This window comes from Nanorana parkeri, unplaced genomic scaffold (genome assembly GCF_000935625.1).
Source record: "Nanorana parkeri isolate BGI_ZX_2015 unplaced genomic scaffold, ASM93562v1 scaffold1404, whole genome shotgun sequence".
NCBI classification, from domain to species: domain Eukaryota; kingdom Metazoa; phylum Chordata; class Amphibia; order Anura; family Dicroglossidae; genus Nanorana; species Nanorana parkeri.
This window is the reverse complement of record NW_017307672.1, coordinates 19,526-34,057: the sequence shown is the minus strand read 5'-3', so window position 1 is coordinate 34,057 and position 14,532 is coordinate 19,526. Positions and strand designations below refer to the sequence as shown.

The 14,532-nt window shown below is 45.6% G+C and overlaps 1 protein-coding gene across 1 annotated transcript in view; it reads right to left on the bottom strand.

The window, feature by feature from the left end:
* The window catches only part of LOC108798104 (proline dehydrogenase 1, mitochondrial-like), a gene marked incomplete at its 5' end in the record, with an annotated part of 92,367 nt that overhangs the window by 62,194 nt on the left and 15,641 nt on the right, over positions 1–14,532 (bottom strand). The window contains 2 exons of the mRNA XM_018569820.1: positions 6,414–6,493; positions 9,253–9,369. Of these exons, the coding sequence (XP_018425322.1) occupies positions 6,414–6,493; positions 9,253–9,369 (197 nt within the window). The remainder of the gene's footprint in view (positions 1–6,413; positions 6,494–9,252; positions 9,370–14,532) is intronic.

The following is a 14,532-nucleotide window of genomic DNA, read 5'->3' as shown; positions in this document are numbered from 1 at the left end:
GTGGTGATTATAAACCTCCAAAAGAAAGCTCTATCTGTACCCAAAAAATGTTAACATAAATTGCAAGGCTATAGTCCGGTCATGCTGACTGGTGACATTTTTGAATGACTGTTGAGACATCCTAACATTTTTCAAGCCCTGCAAATACAGATTAACTCTTTCGCTGCCAGGCCCTCCAGAACATTTTGCACCTCAGCTGGCCACACCATTTTTGCAATTTTTCCCATTGATTTGATTTTCAATTGCTGCATTGCTAGCGTTTGTTAAAAAAAAAACCCAAACCATATATTTTCTGAAAGCACAGGCCCGGTAGAATAAAAATATGGGGCTTCTAAATTTGTAGGCCCTGTTTCTCAAATTAATATTAAACCGATAAAAAATACACAATTCAATTGATAAAAGCACTAAAATCAGTACCAGTGCACAAAAAAAATATTTTCTGACTAAATCTAAAAGATATAGAAATGAAGGAACGCAAAACTGTAAATAAGCGACTTTTGTTAAAAATCGTTTTACGCGCTGTGTTGGCGTTTGTGTTCTGATAAAATGATACAGGCGTATATTTAATTATAACACAAGGTATCACAACGCATGGCAACGCGTCACAAACCTTTGCCATGTGCTGCCACAGTTAAATTAATTAATTTATAAAGTTTTATTTATAAAGAAAAAAATCATGCACTGCGATGCATTCTAACAATTCAGCATTGGAGTACACCACAATATGGTGCGTGTGTGCTTTTTTTTGTATTAGTTAATTATTATTTTTTTTTTTACACATTTTAAAAATTGTATTTACTTTTTTTTAAATAATATTTTTTACTGGGGCTCCAATCCGAGGCTCCAATGTCCCTTGTGCGGGCTCGGGTCCGGCACGGCAGGTCTCTGCTGCTTGAGCGGAGAGATCAGCATACTTTTACTGGCTGATCTCCCATTGAAACACTGAAAGAGGAAGCGATGTGCATTAGTGATGTGTAAGTTTAAAAAATGTAAATTGCATAAAAACCCCCCAAAATAAACTAACAAAAAACACAAACTTTTTTTTAAAGCCCCTACATACACACAAACATGCATTTGTTGTACCTATGTGCGAAAGCGATGATTGTGCCACAAGTTACATATTAGAGCAATAATTCTAGGGCCATCAATCACTGTTTAACACTAAATTGATGAGTGGCAAAGCGTAGCCTATGGGCAATTTTGGGTATGGTAGTTTTTTGCAGGAGCACGCAATTTTAAGGCTTGACATGTTTGGTATCTATTTACCCAACATGACCAAAGAAATGTGGCAGAATACATTTTGGCCTACATGTATGAAGAAAGATTTATTTGCAATGTTTCAAAATATAACAGGGATATAACATAGGGAAAACAGGTATTTAAAAAACAAAAACAAATTTCAGTACTTTTTTCTTTATATAGTAAAAAATAAAAAACCTCAGTGGTGATTAAATACCACCAAAACAAAGCTATATCTGTTCCAAAGAAATTATATAAAATTAAATTCAGTAAGGCATTGCAGGACTAAAAAAAAAAAAAAAAATCAATCAAAATATCTCAGCGCTGGGGGAGGGGGGGAGTGGCCTGGACTCAATGGCGGCTAGACGTGCTTGGTGTGGGCTCCGTGAGCCTTTCCCTGAATAATAGACTTCCCGACTATCTACCACCTACTATAACGACGGCTGCCGTGGATCACGATGGGGGAAGAGTTCCGGATCTACGAAAACCCCAAAGCCGGGGACGATTAAGCACTACCTAGAGGCGGACTCCCGGAACCAACCGCGGAGTTCCCCTGCTCGGCTTGACCCCGTCCTCACGTGACCGGGCTGCAGACTCACCTCCTTACAGATCTGAAACAGGGGACTAGCGGGAGCAGAGCTCGCCATCACCCTCCATAGACGAGCTAATGAGGGCTCTCCCGACCAAGGAGGAACTCACTACTATGCTTACCCGCCTTGAGCAATCCCTGAAGTCGGACATTCTGTCCCTCAGGGGGGAAGTAACACACTTGCTCCAACATGTGGAGGAGGGGGAAAACCGTCTGGACTCTCATGTCAAGGTAATATCGGCTCTGCAAACGCAGGTATACTCTTTAGCCTGCTCCCAGAGAACTGTGTCTCACCTTTAGAGGACTTAGAGAATAGAGGACGCAGGAATAACCTGCATATCCGTAGCCTGCCGGAAGCCACGGCAGACTTGGACCTGGCGGAGACTCTTTAATACGATGCTAGGAAGAGAACTGACCGTTTGCCCTGTTTGACCGGGTTCACCGGGCATTACACCCCCGTAATATGGCTTCAGATATACACAGGGACGTCATCTGTCGCTTGCACTATTTTTCGGATAAGGAGGCCATGCTGTGGTGATTGCGAGAACATCCCCAAACGGACTTTAATGGAATACATTCATATTTACCCAGACCTTGGTAGAGAGACTCTGGTGCGGCGCAGGGCACTGCACCCGCTCCTGGAAGTACTACAGAGAGCGGGCATCAACTACAGATGGGGCTTCCCCTTTTGTTTGACAGCTAGGAAAAAACGGGAAAACAGCAGTTCTTAGGTTCCTAGAAGACCTGGGGCAATTTTGTGATACTCTGTCAGTTTGTAAACCATTGTTGCCGGATTGCCAGGACTCTGTTCCAGCTATAGAACTGATGCCGACGTAGTTTGGGTCCCATCGATATCTCCACCGAATTTGACCCACCGTTCAACTTGATTTTAATCTAGTATTTCCATTGATGATGCTTCTAATATTCTACGCTGCATTTCCCCTCGCTCTTCCAGGCTACGGGCAAGGTATAGCCCGTGTCCTGGGGGTGGTGGTGGGGTGGGGCGGCAGAATTTAGGACGGTTAAATATACTTTAAGAATGTGGAAAAGTTGAGGGGGCGTGGCCAAGCGGCGTGCATGGACGGACGCTGATCGCAGCAGCTTCGGTCCCACTCTCATCCTTACCCTATCCTGACGGTTCCAGCGACTCGGTCGGCACCCGGGCTCCTTCCGCTCTCCCTCAGGATCCTCCTGGCAGCTGCGATGGGGAAAATCGGGGACCAAAGGGACGTCTCAGCGGCCGAAAAATTGGCCCGGTTCCAGCGGCAAGATGGCGCCGGACATGCGGCCCTCCGCACCTCCTCGGGCACCACGATGAGGACGGGGACTCCTCAATCCTCTATGAAGTTCTTCTACCAGGTCTACTACACTCCCGCCCGGATGCATAGACTCGGCCTACGCCCGACTTCGCGTTGTTTTAAGCGCCACGGGCGAGAGGCCGACTTCTTGCACTGTTTCTGGGAATGCCCCGTCATAAGAGCCTTTTGGTCGGAAATCACTTCCTTCATGGAGGTCAGCCTCGGCTTCCCCAACATTTGCAACCCCTCATTCTGCCTCCTGGGTATCTTTGGGGAGCTAGCACTGATCCGCAGACACTTATCCGCCTCCTGTTATTTTATGCCAGGAAAACCATTCTCCTGGTCTGGGGTAGCCAGACGGCCCCCACCCTGGGCGAATGGAAAAGACTGATCAATCAAGCACTCCCCATTTATAAACTAACATACGAGCAGAGAGGTAACCCGACACGCTTTGGCCGCATATGGGACCCATGGCTGGCCTCCTCAAACACAAATTTGGAAACGGGGTAGTAATACTAACTTTTGGCCCTGAGTTCCCCAGTCCTGGACCTATGGGTCCTAGGCGATACTCTTGGGTCGGCTGATATATGTGGTTGAGTTGGTTTCTCAATGTTCTGTGATACCCATCTTAGAGCTTTATCACCATGTCTTGAACCTGGTGTATTGCATCCACAGCTTGTGTAACTTGTGTAACCTCATGACAAACATAGTGAGTGTACTGATGTGTAAATGCCTGGGTTATGTTGACCCAATTGTTGTTTGTGATTGTGTTGTTGTTATCATTGTGTGTCTCGGACACTTGCAAAAATCAATAAAAATTATCTATAAAAAAAAAAAAGAATGTGGAAAAAATGGTTAGTGGTCCTTGTTTTGCAAGAAAGTGGGCAATCTGCACACAGAGAAAGTGGAGGCTTTACTAAGTGGGGAAGCAAAACCTGGGGCAGTGTCTTGGTTGATGGGGAATATGTTATAATCATGCAAAATTTGCTATTCCTCTACATTTCCTTAGACCTACATAGACCTAAAGAATAAGTTGGTGTAAGGACCACAGAGCAGTAATTCACAGGTGCATGCTCAATTAAGCTAGAACAACTTCAGTAGGTAAGGTGAGGTTCACTCAATATAAAAGAAAAAAACCCAAAAACAAACATGCAAACACATATTTTAGTCGTAAGTCAGTATTTTTATGTACACAATCTGTGATAAATGTAGGGGATTTGTATAGCATACTCTAAATATATCGCATTCTAGCATATTTAATGAATTAATGATTGTGCAAAGCTCACTAAAAGCCATAGATGGTGTTTTTTTTTTTTTTCGAAGCCCGTGGACGTGCATCAAAATAAACTTCCCCCTGTGAACAAAAAAAGTGCAACCGTGAAATCACAGCACACAAAAACGTGCACAAGGGTGCAAGGTCCTTCCGAAGAAGGGACCTACTTCCCGACCCCCCCGGGGTGCAAGGCTCCTGACAGGGGTTGAGACTGTTGGCCCACCAACCCGAAGACTGGTGGACCATTTCCTTCGGGGACCTGCGAAACAGGTCCCTCACAGTACTTGGCAGGGAGGATCTCCCGAAGAGAAACCCCCCTCCTGGGTGGGAGGAGACAGAGAACCCCGTTCGAGGCACAGAATCTCCTCCCAGCATCAGGAATAGGCCCCGAAGAAACCTGCACCTTCAGCATCTGTGGGTCAAAAAGCTTTTAAAAAAAGCCAATCGTGCAAATCGTGCATAAATAATACTAAAGTGCCAGTGCACCACGCTGACAGGCCTTAGGGGCCGAGTGCAAAAAAATTGCCCCGGACTAGCCATAAGGCCTGTCCAAGAGGCGTTGTGCAGAAAATTGCAATGTGGTGTGTGACCAAGTGATCAGTGAGTCAATGTGGGTCTCCCACACCCAAGTGACTTCCTGAGCACCCCTGGGGCGCCACCCCCAGGGGGCACAACACCACGGGCTTCTGCCGCCTCCCAACCCTCCAGCCTCGACCAAGCTTCGCATCCATTCCCATCAGAAGGTAGTGCCGTCAGGGGTCCATCCCTACCACCGGTGACAAGCCCAGCATCACTGGGCCAGAATCTAACCAGGAGGGACTGTACCCCATTTGACACCCACCAATTACGCCGGTAAATACTAAGCCACCATCCTAATCACCTCGAGAAGGAGTGGTGTCGTTCTTCCACCGGCAACTGATAAGAACAGATACTACACATTGACTCAGCAGCGGCTCTGGAGATGAACGGGCTGCTGCACAGATTACGGTCAGTGATTTGAACAGCAGCGCATTGTTCTTCAGAGCCGCCAGTGAAAGCCACCAGCAGAGGATGCCATAGCGACCCAGGCGGTTCGCTCGGCATCTGGCTGGGCCCCCCTGTGCCCATGTGCCCCATAGCGGCTGCCTGGGTCGCTATGGCGATTGTTGTTATTTTAAAGATAATGGCAGTGGCGTAACAAAGGAACCTTTAGAAATGTTTAGTAATGACAATGTGCAAACACGCGCTTCTAGAAAACTGCCAGCTTTTTATTCTTTGCATACCTTATTTCTGTTTTCTTCCCCATTCTTCTCACAATTACCATTTTTACTAAGGGCAGATTAATCCATCTCCCTTTACTGCCTGGAACTCTGGCACATGTGACCATACACATAATCTCAGGAGAGGAAAATGCCTTTTCCTGAGATTACAGATGAGATTTCCCAGTAATGCTCTGCTGAGGTAATCTTCCCTGGATGCATCGCTGGGGCACAGATTATATAATATGTGCCAAAGTGGACCAGGAAGTGGATGAACTATTTGGAAGTAAATGAAAAACATGTTTAACTAGAGAATGTAATATGATTTTAAATTGGCATGCAGAGCTGCATGCTGATGTGATTTTTAGTGAAAGGGGGAAAAGGTCCACTTTAAGTTATTGCAAAAAAAAAAAAAAAAACACCTGTTGCTGCAACTGCTTAAAAAAGTGTTTGCTGGATTTAAATTAATGTTTTAGTCAAGTCCATCTAAAATTGCTAGTGCATCTAACACTACCGTTTCCACAGGGTGACAATGCTGCTACCCAAGGATGGCCTCATGATCCTGCATAAAGTGGAGCCAACTAAAGACAGGACGTGTGTTGTAGGTCATGTCACTAGGTGAAAATAAAAGCCAAAGAAAGAAAAAAAGAACTAATGCATCCACCACTTTCAGGACTGGTCAATAGCAATATATTATGGGTTTAGATACTTTAGTAAATAGGCACAAATGTGTATTTTGAGGCTACTGAAATCACAAAATTTTCAGTAAAGCATACCCTGATAGTCCGAGATCTTCGCCCGTGAACCAGTTATGACTTTCATCTTTTGTAGCAATTCCTAGTTTGGCCAAACTTTCCTGAAAAGGAACACAGGGCAGTTTTAAATAAGCAAAAGGGTTTCAGGGGAAAATGAATGCAAATAAAAGAAGTATGTTCGGAACCCCCCCCCCCCCAAAAAAAAAAAAACAAGCGGATTACATTATTTTAAAGCAGAGTTAAGGGCACAGCAGCAATTTAGTTCATGTATACAGCACTGCCTTCTATGTATTATTTTGTCATCTTAAAAAACACTTTTTTTTTCTCCCCTTCTCTGCAAAATCAGTCTTTGTTGACCAGTAGACTGGATATCTACTGCAGTACATCCTGCTCAACAGACAAGCATTGACAACTTTGTACCTAGTCTGTGGGCTGCTAGACAAGCCCCCCTTCCATCCTCATCCCCCACCACCACACTCACTGTAGCTGGGGTACATTGAAGCAATGTCTTCAGCTCATCCTGCGTCACATCACCTATACTTTAACTCTGTTAAAAGGTATTTAGAAGCATTTAGAACCACACCAGATGGTTAAGCATCGGAATATAGGTTTCTGAATGTTCCCAGAGCTCAACATTATCATCAACATCCGGTATTTTATTTAATGATAATTTTCCCTAAATGACACACATATTGTTTAGGTGTCGAATTGTAAAATTTTAGAATGAAATTAGCATTTAACTGTTGAAGGTGTTATTTTAGCATCTCCTTTTTCTGTTTAACCCAATAGACCTCTCACTAAAATTCAGGTTAACACCAGTCAGCTGTATTCTAAAGTAGCGATATCCCACAACAATCTCAGGGGTGTGGAATTCCTATCGCCCGGGACAGGCAGTTTTCGGGCACCGGGCGAGCAGTTTTTTTCTACATTTAGCCGGCTGCGGGCCAGCAGCACAGCTAAATGTAGTGTGGGAGCCGTTTAGTACAAGTGATTTTGAACGGCTGTACAGCCGTCCAAAACCAATTGTAACTTGCCTGAATCTCACTCCCCCTACCCTCTTCCCTTTCTCTCTCTCTCCGGCAGCCGGCCGTGTACCTGTCTCGGCTGCCTCTCTCTCCGTGCTTCTTTTGCTGTGGTCTTCAGGGTCCCCCCCTCTTGTGGGGGATCAGTGGCTACGGCAAATTAGGTTAGAGAGCATGGAGCAGGGCAGAGAACGCTTCTCTACTCGGCTCCGTGTGAATAGTGACAGGGGAATGCAGCCTTCCTGTCATAGGAGAACCAGCACAGAATTGTTACCCCTTGTGTGATAGCAATAAAGTCAAGTGAAAAGAAAAAAAGTAAAAAATAAAATATATATATTAAAAATGGAAATACATAAAAATTTAAGAAATAATAAAAATAAAAAATATTACAAAGCAAAAAAAATCTACAATTAAAACCAACCCCTATCATCTGTGTGCGCGGAGTGGGCGATCCGTTACCGCACGGCAATCGTGCACAAAACCGCGTGGATGGCCGGGAGATCACAGAAATGCACACCACTACCGATCGTGCTGGCAGTGCCATTATTGTCTAATGGCACCCTAGGCATGCCAGGCAGATTGCGCAGTTTGCCGCCGCAATAACGCCGTGCAATCATACATAATCGCGGTTGAAAACACGACACATGTACCTTTTTCAGCGATTACCACGCGGATGTAACCCCATTGAAATCAATGGGGCCGCGTGGCAAACGCACACAGTCGCCCAAGTCTGCACCCGCTCCAAAAGGGTAAATTCACTTTCCCAAGTAATTTGGGAAAATGGAATTACCTGCACAAATCTCCCTCCCACTATACTTACCTTTCAGCAAACGATCCTTCCCATCCGCCAGTATGGGTGTACTGTCTACCTGTGCCATGTATTCTGAATTTCACTCGCAAAATGCAAACACTCGTTGGTCAGCGCAGTCACCTGACAGCACTGACCAATGAGAAGCTCTTCTTCGCACTGCTAAATAAGGTTTTGGTTACATTTTTTTTTCTTTTTTTGTATCAGGACAAGTAGATTTCCATGAGGGACAAGTAGATCGCCCCCCCGCTTTAGTCCTTGGACAAGTAGTTTATTTTAAATTTCCACACCCCTGAATCTTACTGCCTCAGTTTATGTATAACACACACACACACACACACACACACACACACACGTCTTTCTTCCTAAAGAACAAAGCAGAAAAAAAAGCAGTGTAACAGAAATGTTACCAAAAAGTTAAACCAATGTCAATGTTTTTTACAGTAAGCAAAGAAACTTTGCTTCTAATTCAAGGTGTATCTTTCCCGATACCTTTACAGTCACGTATTTAAATACAATAGGATTGTAGGAACAGAGATAGCAAACTGATCTGCATAATTAACTGTCCAGGAAGGATTTAAACTCTATTAAAAGGCTCGGTCTTAGTTTCACCTTATTAAACATTTATATACATTGCTTTCTCCCAGGCCTACTCTACTGTTCCTATGTGTATCTGCAGTCTGAACTGATCTCTTATCTATAATTACCTTGGAAGCCAAAAGACACAAAAAGCCATGTAAAACAGAATTAACAGTTGACACAAATGACATGGCTTGTCTTTCCTGAAACATACATGCCTAGCAGGAAATCCTGACTAAGCCGACTGTGAGCTATTCAAAAGACCTATAAAAAGTGATTATTTTATAGACACTGCAAGAAAAATTATCCTGTAGACAATAACGACTGAAAAATGGTACACACAATACATCTCCTTTTCAAGTGTTTTTTTTTTTTGCTTCCGCTAAAATGGTTTCTTTTCACAACCGTGGATATAAGCTATTTAATACTTGGATGATGGGTGATCTCTTACTTGTAACTTTTCCACTTCCAGTTCAATTTCGACAGCAGCTAACCCGGCTTTGCCCTGATCCGCTGCCAGCTGGTGGAAGAATCGCCGCCATTTTATAAGCACTTCAGAAAACTGCAACTGAAAGAGAACAGGAAGGAGGGGTGAGGGCCATGTTGTTACATAGGAAGATCTGTGCCATCTTATCCATTTAATTCGCTTCCAACTCATTTCCCGCATACAGTTTTTATTAAAACACCACACACTGTGTATTAATGTCTTTAATATGTTCTTAGATGATATATCTATCGGTATAACAAGCAAAAAAGAACAATGGCAATATTATGGGCAAGCAATAGAAATTATCCCAAATTAAAGAGCTAATTTAGGACAAAATTATATTTTAATGGCAATGGTAAATTACTTTGATTGCTACAGGCTATGCCTGGCTCATTAATTCTGACAAAGACTGAACGCTGCAGATTGTCTATGGAAACAAAACGATAGGCTAGTTTGTGCGGCACAGTTTTCCAGTAAAAACATAAATAAATAAAAGGTAATGCATTCGTATGTACCCAGATTTTCTGGATGTCTGACCTTCCTGTAATGCTCTACAAATATTTAAAAGCAACCAACACAAAATCGAGGACTATAGAACCCTTCACCAAGATAGAACATGAAAATCTGGCTTCTGGGATTACTCAAGGGACATTGCACGTATACTGAATAGCCACTGAATGTTAACTCTGGCACTTTCTGCACTTAACTCACCAGTAGGTAAATAACTTAAGTTGTTCTTCTTCACCTCTTCTCCATAAACCCAGACCTAAAAGGTGACTGTGTTCCCTCTCTCCAGCAGCATTCCCTCTCTGCATCCAGTAGAATAATAAGGATAGTGCACATGATAAACCAAAGATGCAAGGAAAACTTCCCAAGACATACAAGCTAACTCCAAGGTCAAGATAGATTAGTGGCTGATCGCACTATCGGTCACTTTTTGAGAGACGGTGGACTCAAAGGAAGACTTCCATTCTGGAATTTACTAAAATGCATACCGACAAGGTACAATGCTTCTGAGAGAATGTCCTTTGGACAGCGGAGACAAAACTGGAGCTCTTTAACAAGTCACATCAGCTCTATGAAACATGGAGAAGGCTTGGTTAGGTTTTCCGAGCTGCTTTGCTTGAAACGGGGGTGCCTTCAATCTGTGCAAAGTAAATACATTTTATTACTAGCACTCCAATATAAGGTGAAAATCAGTCCATTTAATGACTCAGAACGTCATCAATGCAAGCGCTTTTGGGGCCTCGCAGGGTCCCCTTCATCAGGCTCAGAGTGGCAGAACATTGCATCAACAATCACCATTTAAATACACACAAATACATGTGAAATAAGGGAACCTCCTGTTCCTTCCCACGCCTGTGGCTACATTCTCCCGCCATACACAAAATAAAAAAAAAATCCAAAAAACACTTACATGATGCCAGAATGTTAGTAAAAGGTGCACATCGCTGTCGCGGCTGTTAGCTGTTTTAACATCAGCCCGTCGCCCATCCGCCGTGTGGAACGCAGGGTGCTTCCTGTCAATGGTTACGAACAGGGAGGAGAGACTGCAGTGAGCTGCTGTGCCCCCCATGCACACCACCCCCATGCCCAGACGAGGACCTGAAGAACAATCGTCCTTCAGGTCCCTCCTCTGCTGATTGACAGCAGGCAGTGGGTGGGTGAAATAGCCAATAGCAGGCTGGCTATTGGTCCCAGTCACTGCCTGCTGTGTTTAAATTCAGCTGCCATTACCCAGCTAAAGCTATTGACGTAGAAAGGCGACACTAGGGTCTTATAGACCACTAATGTTACCTTAAAAAGAACCGGTCACCTCCAATATGCTAATCACAGCTCAGTGGCAAGAGCATGATCATTGACAGAGGGGTAGGACCTGCGCACTTCAAACTCCAAGAAATGGATTGTACGTTCAAAATTCCATTTTCTTTGTACTTTGAAGAACACAGGAATTTAAAAAAAGACTGTTGGGACATCCAAAAGCAGTCCAACTGAGAAATGGGCATTAGCAACAAAACACTATCAGGCCTAAAAGAAAAAGGGCAGAACTGGGGACTGCCTGCATCTCAAAAAGCCCTCTGAAAGACCTTACACCCAAAGCTGGCATCAGATGACACCTGAACATCTGCCCAGTAAAACGTAGAGAATGTGTAGAAAAAAACAAAAACAAAAAAAACACTAGTTGGCAGTCTTGCAAATCAAAGAAACAGTAGCCCGATGCCGAAAAGTCCAAGAAGCACTTGCAGATCTAGTAGAGTCTGCCTTGACAGTAAAGGTTGGAACCTGATACTTTAGACCATGACCTTGAATAATGATCTGTCTATGCCACCTGAAGTCTTTTCCCCTTCATGAGGACCATCAAGGATGATCGAGAGAGTCAATCTTGCTAATGGAAGTCGTGACTGCAAGGTAGACATTTACAGCACAAACTACAATCAAGCAACGTAGCATCTCCTTCTAATGAACTGGAGCCAGACAGAGGAATGCAAGAACAATGTCCTGGTTGAATTGAAAGGCTAAAACCACCTTAGGGAGGAAGTAGGCTCTATCCCCAACACCACCTTACACCCTGTGTAACACCAGAAAAGGTTCTTCACCGGGCAAAGCCACTAGCTCAGACACGCACCTCGCAGGTGATGGGAACTAGAAACACAACCTTGTGAGTGAGAGTGGTCATAGGGATATTCCCGATAGGTTCCAAAGGCAGGTTTTTGAAGCACAAAAAGTACCAAATTTAGATCCCAGAGTCAAAAGGTGAGCACACAGGGGTAGCCATACGAGATACAACCTGTACATAAGTTTTAAATATTGGGAAACGAGCGGTCATTGAAACAAGGTAATAAAAGTGTTCCTTTATGGTACTTAGGTATAGGTGCTGATCTAGGCCTATTTGCAGAAATGCCAAGATTCATCCCATGGAGAACGACAGAGGCAGGATAGTAAATTGGTCCTTGGAACCAAAGATTTGGATGAGAACACATGTACATGTGCCAGTAGTCTGATCAGGATGGGGTCAGCCAAGAGCAACAAAATGCACTCAAGGACGAGGAAGGAGTTTCAGATGAGGAAAAGCATAGGATCAGGGTGTGTTGATCCCACTGCCCCACCAGAACATCCACCGCTTCTGCAAGAGTATCTCTGCACCCGGAGACAATCCAGCCCGGTCTGTTAAACCTGAAGGTCATGCCAAAAGCAAAGTGAAAGAATTGCTGATGCGCTGAAAAAAGGCAGCCATGCAAGTAGGCATCCTTGATGTCTACGGAGACTAGAAAATCTCCCTGATTGAGTGAGACTATAACAGACCTCGTGTCTTCCACGTTGTATTTATGGGCCTGAAAATACATTTAGGGCTTTGCGCTCCAAGATGGGGCGGATGCCCCCTTTGGGTTCGGGAATTGAACAGTTTGGATTAGAGTCTGTGGAACGATTCTACCTCAGGTACCAGAGCGATAACCCCTTGCTCCGGAAGACCTGCAAAATATCTGCTAATCAGTGTGGTGACACATTCAGGTTGGAAGACATGAACTGAGGAGGGGGCGAAGAGTGGAATTTTGGCTGGCAGACTCTGTCGGCAGCAGCTAGATCAGGTGTGGTCTTTAAATGCGAAGGTGTTACAGCAGATTTGTCGGCTCTGGGGTACACTGGGCGTAGCTCTTCTAGTGTCCAGATACATCAACAAGCTGGACAGGTTTGTTTACTGATACAGCGATCAAAAGCCTTTGCAGTGGATGCTCTGGTAACTTTGTGGGATCAGTTCAGCCTGATCTATGTTTTACCATTATTGAAGGTTCTGCCACGTCTCCTTCACAGGATAGCCCTAGAGGGGGTTCCAGTGATCCTGGGGGGGGAGGGGGGTCGCAGTTGGCCCAGGAGAGTGTGGTTCACATATATCCTACATCTGTCTGTCGAACATCCAAGAAGGCTCTCTAATTGGCCAGATCTTCTGTTTCGGGGTCTAGTCTACCACCCTGCTTCTCAGTCGCTGGCTTTGATGGCATGGCTGTTGAAGTCAATATCCTAAGCGTAAAGGGTTTATCAGAAAATATTATTCCTACTTTATTACAAGCACGGAAGTCCACGTCTCGTAGGGCAGTGGTCCCCAACCCCCGGGCCGCGGCCCGGTACCGGTCCGTGGATCAAATGGTACCGGGACGCAGGCGAAGCAGCGCTCCCAACTCTGCTCTGCCCAGCTCTGTACCGCCGACCCCCCGCCGGTTGTTACGCCACTGGCTGAATGCCCATCGTGGTAGACGGGAACCGGGACAGAGCGGCAGGGGGCGGAGACAGGAGATGGGGCGGACGCACTAGCTCAATGCTAGAGCGGCAGCAGGAGGAGACGGGGACGGAGCGGCAGGGGGCGGAGACAGGAGATGGGGCGGACGCCCAGGAGATCGAAGAGGTGAAGATGGAGGAGACTGGAGGGCCGATGACGGTAGCTGAGGAGGCGGGGAAAGGCAGAATATGGAGGAGACGTTGATTTGCCGAGGCAGCAGAGGAGGCCTTTTTCCCAGTTCCAGGTAGGAGGACGACTGTGCTGGCAGGGCCCAACATAGATTCTGCACAGCCCCCCTGAGATCCGGCAGACTGCAGGGCCTGTGGGGGTCTCTGCAGGATCTGTGGGGGGGCTTTGCAGGAGACAGCTTACGGAGACCCGGGGGGGGCGCAAAATTTTGTTCTGCCCCGGGCGCCTGTAACTCTGGTTACGCCACTGGTTCCAGCGCAGGGGCGGACTGACCCATCGGGCAGTCGGGCGCTGCCCGAGGGCCCGCGACCAGCACGGGGCCCGTGGCGAGGCATCTGTCCTGCACCAGGCGGCAATTCCGCCGCAGCCTCTGCACCGCAACCCCCCTCCGTCAGAGAGGAGAGAAGCCGCGTGACGGGTCCTCTGGCCGCTGGCGTGGCTTCTCCCTCTAGTGCTGGCGGAACCACTTCCGCCTCTTCCTATGTCCTCTCCTGCAGAGAGCGGAGAGAGCGCGCCCGACCGGCGTGTGGTGGAGACTGGAGGGCAGCCAGCGACGCCGCAGCAGTCATCGGTGGCATCGGAGGAGGGCATGGAGGAGGCTGATACCAGCATAGAGACACAGGGAGTTCAGGTTAGTGAAGCCCTCTTCTTTTATTATATATTTTTTTCTTTAACATTTAATTTATTTCTGACTTTTTTTTTTTTGCACTTTGTACAATATATAAAAAATACAGGGTAGGAAAAAAAAAGGAATTCAGTGTCTAAGGGCTTGTTCACACCAA